We start from the raw sequence: 8,106 nt of genomic DNA on the forward strand, positions 1-8,106 counted from the left end.
TCAATTAAATATATTTTTTCCTGATCAACCCATATATTTTTTATATTTACTTTAACATAATATTAACTGTTTTTGTATGCTTTCAGGATATCCATCACCAGGGTAACGGCTGACATTTCTTTGGCCAAGAGGTCAGTACTGAACAACCCCAGTAAGAGAGCCATCATTGAGAGGTCCAACACACGCTCCAGTCTGGGTAAAACCAACGCTCACTCAATGATGTGCATGGACTTATATTATACCATGTTCAATCACTATGTTTACATGCAAGAGAGATTTTAGAGATAACCAGTGTTCTGCTTAGGAAGATTTAAATATAATTAACATAAATGTTTCCTCAAACCTATTTAAAAGTCTCCAATTCAACCTATTCCATCAAACCAAAACAAACAATAAGGCTAATCAGTATATGCTAATATGTGCCAGCTGACTCATTGGGGCAATACGATAATTCAAAATGTGACTCAAGAGACAATTTATGCCTTAGAGTAGTTCAGTTGACTTAGAACTCAGAATTGAAAAAGCTACTTAGATGAGTAGCAACACTCTAAACATTTTGTCTAGAATTCAGCCTTATTTTGCAACTGAATAAAAGTAAAACAATCATAATACACCAAATCAGCACACTGCTTACTTAGACTATTTTGTGTATTTTCTTTGTACTAGCCTTCTTTATAATGTATTATGTAAGGTTTTTCATCTACTTGTCTTATGAAAATGTTTGTTGCCAAAAAAATACTTGGTTTAGTGAAATCAGCTTCTTGTGATTGCCAAGTTCTATGGGTGGCAATTTCTCTTTTCCTTGCATGTAAACTTACTGACTGTCAACTCTTGTCTTTTCCACTTTCACTAATTTTATTACTGGTTTTGTTTTTGGTCTGAATTCCCAGCGGAGGTGCAGAGCGAGATCGAGCGTATTTTCGAGTTGGCCCGGTCTTTGCAACTCGTGGTTCTGGATGCGGACACCATAAACCACCCAGCCCAGCTCATTAAGACCTCTTTAGCTCCCATCATCGTCCACGTCAAAGTCTCCTCACCCAAGGTATGCACCCAAACCCAGGACTAAACCAGGTCTAAGTCAGGACTAAACCAGGTCTAACCCAAGACTTAACCACGGTAAAACTAGCATTACACCAGGTATAAATCAGGACTAAATCAGGACTAAACCAGGACTTAACTGTCTAAAGCAACACTGATAGTTACTGACCACTACAGACCTCTTTCGCTCCCATCATTGTCCATGTGAAAGTCTCTCACCCAAGGTACACACTCAAACTCACATTCTGTCCTTTTAAATAGAAATCAGGAACAAAACGTATGAGGACAATCCAGAGACAAGTTCATTTAATTTTTCATTTCTTCTTTTTATTGTTTAATTTCAATTTAGATGCCTTTGTATCTGTCTTTGTTATGCATTTGAGGATGACTGCATTCACACTTATCTTAGTTGGATCTTGGTTTGGTCCCATTTTGGTCCTGCTTTAGACTTGGCTTGGACCTGTTCTTGTCCTGGATGAGTCCTGGTCTAGTCCAGTCTAAGTTCCAGATTTAGTCTGAGTTTAGTTTCTATTTTTATGCGGTATTTGTACTGCTACGCCTTGCCAATACCGACTTTGATTCTTCTGTAGATACTATATTATAAATTATAGAAGGATGGTGACCAAAACATTCAAGATGTTGGTTATAACTCCCCTTTGTGCTTCTGTGCAGGTGCTCCAGCGTCTGATCAAATCCAGAGGAAAGTCTCAGAGCAAACACCTGAATGTGCAGCTCGTCGCGGCTGAAAAACTCTCACAATGTCCCTCTGTGAGTCAAATTGAAACGATATCACTCCTATAAAGTCACACATTTTTTCGCTGAAATATAGTGTACTACCACCAACACTGTAAAACAAATCAGATTTTTTACCCTATGTTATCATGAAGGATAAGATTTAAAAACTCAGCAAATCAGACTATAGACCAGGGATCTGGAAACCCGCGACTCGGGAGCCACATGCAGCCACATCCTTACACTGCGGCTCCGCGTGGCTTGGGAAAATAAATTATAAGTATTGAACTGAAGTGTATTTTAATTGTGTTAGTTCTTTTTTTTAAATTGTAGTTTAAATTGGAAGATTATCATGATCTTGAAATATTAAAATAAAATTATATTTTATTATTTTCGCTCAAAATAAGCTTCACATTTGTGGAACTAAGTTAAAAACAAATACGGTTCACGCCTCACAGACGACAGCTTACAGTCCTGTGTAAAGATACAGCCCCGATGTGCAGACGCTGTGTGCAGAGGTTCAGGAGCAGAAATCTCTGTAGCACTTCATGGATTTCAAGTAACACACTGTAGTTGTTTTTATAAAATGTAAACGTAAAAAAAATATATATATATATAAAAACAATATATACAGTGTTATCTTCATTTATGATGCCAAAAAGTATTTGCGGCTCCCAGTGTTTTTTTTCCCGTGGAAACCGGGTCCAAATGGCCCTTTAGGTGTTAAAGGTTGCCGACCCCTGCTATAGATTAATAATTAATTGCCTCTGTAAAAGTATTTAAACAAAGTATTAAAACATAAAGTAGAGGGGAAGTAATGATAGTAAGTAGTAATATAGAGGTGTCGTAACGCTCGGCTCAGGGGGGGACCAAAGATACAGAACTCGGGGGAAGATTTACAGTGTTTATTTACAGAGGTGAAATTTAAACAAACGAGAAGCAATCGGGGAACCAGGAACAGGGCGTGAGTCGTAGTCCCGGGGCCGGGCGTGGGAGATGGAGACAGAGGCAGGACGGACAGCACCGGCAGAATGGAGCAGGATCTGAGACGGGGAAGCGGAGCGGGTCCAGGGAGCAGGAACAGGGTGAGCGGAGTGTAGTCAGAGAAGGAGCGGACTGTACCGGCAGGGTGGAGCTGGATCAGAGGCAGGAGAGCAGAGCGGGTCCGTGGAGCGGGAGCAGGATCTGGTGGGAGCAAGAGCAAATAATCCATCTTAGTAAAAGCGACAAGAATAAAAAAACAAGAGCTAAGCCAAGCGTATACTACCACTGAGGTACGCGGACGATCTGGCACTGAGTGTCAGGTCCTGGCTCCTCTTATTCCTCCCAGGTCCCCAGGTGCGGCTGATTGGGAATCCGCTCCAGGTGTGCACGGGAGGAGACAGCTCTCTGCCCCAGCTTCATGCTCAGATACGTGACCAAGACAGGGAGGGGTAACAACAGGTGACAGGACAGGCAGGATCATGACAAGAGGTTGTGGTTGTAGTATTAACAGTAGTATTGACAGGGATAAAGCTCACTCAGTGATAAAGAACACTACCTTTGGATTTCATTAAAACTTCATTCTAGATTAGCAAATTATACAAAATGCTTATATCTGATAATGTTACTGTAACTGTATATATTTTGTATTTAAGACTATTTTATTCTAAGATCTGATTTATACATGCCTTTTTTGTCATTTAGAATTTTGTTTATCATCTGCCAAAAAAAAATTCTAGTTCTGATTCTAATTAGGAGCTCAAATGGCTCAAAATTCTCCCTTTTTCTCCCTCCCTTCTCTGTCTGCTTTCAGGAGATGTTCGATATAATCCTGGATGAGAACCAGTTGGAAGATGCGTGTGAGCACCTGGCAGAGTACCTGGAGGCGTACTGGAGAGCCACACACACGTCTCTGAGCACTCCCCTCAACCCTCTGCTGGGACGAAACCTGGGCTCCACCGCACTCGCCCCCTACCCTGCTGCCAACCAGGTGAATATGATCAGGACAACCACAAGTGGGGACACAAGGGATTGAGCTACTAACGAGAAAATAGATTGGACTATCTAGAACAATAGGAAAATAGAACAGTTTAATAATATACTGATCAAAAGAGTTTTATAATATTTAGCTCAGAAAATAAAGGAAATCTTTATTACCATACTTCAGTTGTATACAAGGGCAAGATCTTGTGCTGCAGTATTTAGCTAAATTAAAATCAAATCAAAATTATTAACCCTTTGTTTTGAGTGAAGGTATCCTTTATCGGGAGCAGTAGCTGTTTGTATACACACATAAATGTATATATTTAAGTGGGTCTACATATCATCTTGTCTTTTTTTGTGTGGATCTAATATCGTCTTATCAGATTTATGTCCAGTGGTGAAATGTAACAAAGTAAAAGTAGTAAAGTTATTTTATTTTTAATTTAAATTTTGACTGTACTTTACTTAAGTAAATTTTCAAGTGGATATTTTTTACTTTTGCTTTACTGTATTGGAGAGCTGGTATCTGTACTTTCTACTCCACTACATTTTTGAACAGGACTGACAGATAAATTCTTTTCAACTTGTTCTTAATTTTAGCAAACAAACATATAGAGATGAACAGCCAGAAAAAGCGATCACAAAGCTGTATCAAAATCACTACATTTGTATTCACTATAAAACCTCAAAATATGTGCAAAATACTTTTACTTTTTACTCTTTAAGTACATTTTAAAATAGGTACTTTACTTCTTTTACTTGAGTTTTTCATGAGATACTTTTACTTTTACTTGAGCATTTTTTTCTTGCCCTGGTATCTGTACTTTTACTTAAGTAACAAAATTGGGTACTTCTTTCACCACTGTTTATGTCTCATCCCATTCCTACTGTATACTGTATTCTTGAGAACCTTTTGTGTAAAATGCATTGTTTTGTTACAACTGTTAAAATGGGTTATTTAGAGTTTTATAAGCAGTGGGCACACACATCTCTCATTCCTGTATATTTTATTTAAACTCCCTGTACTTCTTAATTTCAACCCTTTTTGTCTTTTCCCTCTAGGCCCAAAGAAACCGTAACAGTAACCACACGACGTCAGACCACTCCCCAGTCGAGCGCCGCAGCCTGATGCCCGCAGACGAAAACTACCACAACGAACGCGCTCGCAAGAACCGCAACCGCCTCTCCTCAGGCTCCCAACACAGCCGCGACCACTCCCCTTTGGTCGAGGAGGACTTCCAGGACCCCTACCAGGACTCCTATAAACCCCACCGCAACAGGGAGTCTCCGGGCGGGTACAGCCAAGAAGCAAGACACCGCGTTTAAACTCTAGTCCCACTCCAATCTAGACATGTCTTCTGAAATCGAAAGCTAAGGACCACAGTATAGTGAAGTTTCTACACTGATCTGGACCAATATAACATGTGTAGGATTTCACTTTCCCTGCCAGATGTATAGCTCTTGTTGTATATGACCAATGTTGATGGAAGGAGTAGCACAAGAGCATATACTAAGGGATGTAAACAGGTTTTTTGAAGCCGAAATTCATGTGTGATGTTACTGTAGCATGCAGGGAAGGCTATGAACAGGTGAACTGGGAAGCCAATGGCCAAAGTACTCAGCAACAGTGAAAAAGACCAACTCAGAACCAGTTTGCACGCACCAGGAGCTTGTGGAAAAAGTCTAGAGGCTCTGTTTGTTTGTCTGCGATGTGAGTGAAAATATCCACTCAATGCCTGCGCTGAAAAATTGCATTGATTTTGAATGGTATATTACTGCCCCAATCATGATGCCATTTTGATAGTTCAGCCTGACCAGCCATACCCATCTTCTAAATTGTTTTATTACATTTTTACTAGCTTATATATTTGAAATTTTGCTTTATTTTTGGTGATTTTATTTACAAAATACAACTCTAAATAATAATAACTTAATCCCCTGATCCTCTTTGTCACCTAGGTCATATTTTAAAATAAATCTAAACTAATAATCAGAATACCAATAATTTTGTTACATGTGCATATATATATTTTTGCAGTGTTGGGAATCATTGGCCATTTGGACCAATAACGACTATTCTTACAGTCTAAAATGGGGTGTTTTGTATTTTTTATATGTCTTGAAGCTATCCTGTTTTCCCTACTCAGTTCTGACCTGTATATAAAGATACACTATGTAACCTGGCTGATGCAGGGTCTGTTATCTGCTTGTCTCCATGGAGATGTATTTTCTTTACCTCGAATGTTCTGCAGTACGGCATTTGAACATCTTACATTTCTTCATACACATATACCTGTACTTGGCCTGGTGGCATCACCTCCTTGTCTCCAGGGAGATAAGTTTAATGCCATACTGTGGAACATTCAAGAAGAAGAAAAAGAAATAACTCCATGGAGACCTGTGGTGGACCCTGTGGCAAGAAAGTTACACAGTGCACCTTTAACTATTCAATCATCAGGCATAGAAGACAAATTCTCTATACTGATTAGAAGAACTGTTGGTATGGCTGGCTAGGCTAACAATAAATCGATATTTCAGAATGCAAACTGACACCGAAACACATTATAAAGCTGTACTCCTCAGGAAAGGGCGGTCATGGAGATGTAGCATCGATGCACTTAATATTATGGATGGATTTATTTTCAAGTTAAATTATAAATAGTTTACCTTCACTTTTTCTCTTTTCATAAATATATTGCTGTAACATGGGTCATATGGATAGTATATTGTCTAGATAACAATTTTACGGTACTTGCTAAGCTACTACTGCAACTACTACGACTACTTTGCAGCAACAGCAATATGACATTTTTGAAGCATTATACAATTATGATTAATAGGCAAATAACGATTTACTATTACTTGCTCCAACACATATATGTCTATTGTTGTGCATTCAACAATGAATGAAAAAAATACAAGTAACTGTCCATAAATCTAGTGACTACTTTTACGCATTAGATATAGTGGCAAAAAGCTACTGCTAAAACTGGTGTCTAGACATTTCTATCTTCAGTTATACAAACACATGTCCCATTGAAGTAATTATTTAGATTTAAAAAAATATACTGACATTCTATAAAGTAATGCGGCATGTAACTTTTCTACTACTTTCCACTACTTGCTTGTCTCCATGGCGATGTTAATCTTTGCCTGCATTGGTCCACAGTGTGGCATTAAACATATCCATCTTGCATATATTTTATCACGCGTGTTTTTATTGCTCAAAAATACCTTGAAAAACATGCATTCTGACTGTGAGCAGGCCTCTCCACAGATCTGACCTGTAATTTGGCCTGATGGCACTGACATTGTCTTCATAGAGATAGATAAGTTTAATGCTATACAGGCAAATAACATCTGAATGGAGACGTGCAAGTGGGACCCTCCACCAGAAAAGTTGCATAGTGGAGCTTTAACCATATCATCCTGTATTTAATATCATTTTCTATATTGATTTTGTTGATATCTGCAAAAGTGAAATGGCCAGGGATATGCTGAATGTAGTCTTTCTGTCACTGGAAAAAAAAAAAAGAGAAAATGAGCAGTTTTCGTTTTTAATATATGAATTTACTTGTATGCTGCCAGCTGTTACAGAAATATAAATATACCATTATGTTTACTGCCATATCCATATATCGTGTGATTTAAAATGCCAGAGACTCTTTACAAATGGACTATAGACTTCTGTTCAACTATCCGGCATCTTAAACAGTAGCTTTTCTTGTTGATGTTTTGAAATCTGGAGCATAAGAAGAAACCACTGGATCTGAAAACTGCCTGTGAGAGAATGATGCACTGATTATTGGTTTGTGTGCCATGCCTTTTACAAAAACAATGAAATAAACTGCCCTTATGCTACAATAGAGTTGCTACTTCTTTCATTTGACCTATGTGGTCCTACAATGCTTATGGTTAGGAAAGTAACTCTTTTTAAAGTACATTTTAAACCTGTACTTTTATTGGGTATACGTTTAGCCTGTAATTGTAATTTGCTACACTTAAAATAATAGAAGTTACTGAATACAGAACAAGTACCAGTTGCCCTAATGCAGTGATTTCCGACCTTTTGTGTCTTGCATACCTCTAAAACATTGTCTCACATTTGTAAATACCTACTATATCAGTGTAAAACAGTGTTTTACACAGTGTTCTTTCTTTTTTTACTATTACAGTCAATAACTAGTAGTCTATTTTCTTGTTTTAATTATATTTATGTCAAAATTATCATACAGAAACATTATTAAACATGTAGAATGTATTACTAAGAACATTTTCGATTCAAATACTATTGAATTTGATCTTTTTTTTTATTTTTTTTATCTGAAATCATTTCTAGTGCCACCTGACAAGTGCTTGCGTACCGTCAGC

The 8,106-nt window shown here is 38.0% G+C and overlaps 1 protein-coding gene across 2 annotated transcripts in view; it reads left to right on the top strand.

The window, feature by feature from the left end:
- cacnb4a (calcium channel, voltage-dependent, beta 4a subunit) overlaps window positions 1–7,599 on the top strand; it is a 48,533-nt gene extending 40,934 nt beyond the window's left edge. For both annotated transcript variants that reach the window (XM_055230630.1, XM_055230631.1), the window contains 5 exons: window positions 87–196; window positions 891–1,042; window positions 1,711–1,806; window positions 3,566–3,742; window positions 4,798–7,599. In XM_055230630.1, the coding sequence (XP_055086605.1) occupies window positions 87–196; window positions 891–1,042; window positions 1,711–1,806; window positions 3,566–3,742; window positions 4,798–5,061 (799 nt within the window). In that variant the 3' untranslated portion in view covers window positions 5,062–7,599. The remainder of the gene's footprint in view (window positions 1–86; window positions 197–890; window positions 1,043–1,710; window positions 1,807–3,565; window positions 3,743–4,797) is intronic.
- The last annotated feature ends 507 nt before the right edge of the window (window positions 7,600–8,106 follow it).

Source organism: Periophthalmus magnuspinnatus, chromosome 21 (genome assembly GCF_009829125.3).
Source record: "Periophthalmus magnuspinnatus isolate fPerMag1 chromosome 21, fPerMag1.2.pri, whole genome shotgun sequence".
NCBI lineage: Eukaryota > Metazoa > Chordata > Actinopteri > Gobiiformes > Gobiidae > Periophthalmus > Periophthalmus magnuspinnatus.